The 919-nt window shown below is 32.4% G+C and overlaps 1 protein-coding gene across 1 annotated transcript in view; it reads left to right on the top strand.

Moving 5' to 3' along the window:
- Positions 1–766, top strand: part of cela1.6 (chymotrypsin like elastase family member 1, tandem duplicate 6) — a 4,209-nt gene extending 3,443 nt beyond the window's left edge. Inside the window, exons 7-8 of the mRNA XM_065266320.2 lie at positions 391–540; positions 657–766. Coding sequence (XP_065122392.1) covers positions 391–540; positions 657–668 — 162 coding nt within the window. The 3' untranslated portion in view covers positions 669–766. The remainder of the gene's footprint in view (positions 1–390; positions 541–656) is intronic.
- The last annotated feature ends 153 nt before the right edge of the window (positions 767–919 follow it).

Here is a 919-nt window from a genome sequence, read left to right as displayed (position 1 = left end):
CACACTTTATGTTTGTCAGTGGGTTTTGCTAATATTCCATCAATAAAAAGTATTAAAACTGCTTGTCAACTTTAGACAACACAGTAGGTAATCATTAAAAAAATACAGTGTTTATTTTGTTTCTTGAAAAAGAGTGAATTTGGACAAGCTTTCGGAAGGACAGTGACGATATAATATACATTAATAAATATAAAAATGTAAATACACATGTATATATTTCTTGTGATTATGATTAAAAATGTCACAATGTGAAATGATCCTAAAAACAGGTGTTATGTTTATATTACGTTTTATTTGGTGTGAAATGTGAATTGGAAATGTTTCTTTGTTTGTATGTCTGTATAACACATTTTTGTTTGTTTAATTTTGTTGTTGTGTTTATTTTTTTAGGGTGACTCTGGTGGTCCTCTGAACTGTCAGGTCAATGGAGCTTATTACGTCCATGGTGTGACCAGCTTTGTCTCCTCATTGGGCTGTAACACCAACCAGAAACCAACAGTCTTCACTCGTGTGTCTGCTTACATCAGCTGGATTCAGGGTGTAAGTCTTCATCATCATCATCATCAAACTATAATCATACATGATCGAAACTCGCACAAATAATACACAACATGTCTGCAATACTCTTCTAAGTATGTTTCCTGTTTTCATTTCAGATCATTGGATAAATTGGATGACGTCAAAGACATACATCCTGCATTATACCCACAATTCCCTACTGCCTCATTTATGAGATGAAACACAATAAACTTTGCTGTACATCTTATCTTCAGCTGGTTTTGAGTCATTTTTGATATTGTGTCCATTATGCAGTTTAATCGTGATAATACATTTAGTGAGTTATTGTAATTGGAAATACATTTTAGTAGATATCTCACGCTAGAGAGTATAACAGAAAACATTTTGAAATGTTTATCAT

The sequence above is a fragment of the Paramisgurnus dabryanus genome, chromosome 24 (genome assembly GCF_030506205.2).
Source record: "Paramisgurnus dabryanus chromosome 24, PD_genome_1.1, whole genome shotgun sequence".
NCBI lineage: Eukaryota > Metazoa > Chordata > Actinopteri > Cypriniformes > Cobitidae > Paramisgurnus > Paramisgurnus dabryanus.
The sequence above is the reverse complement of the archived record's forward strand: the minus strand, read 5'-3'. Positions and strand labels throughout refer to the sequence as shown.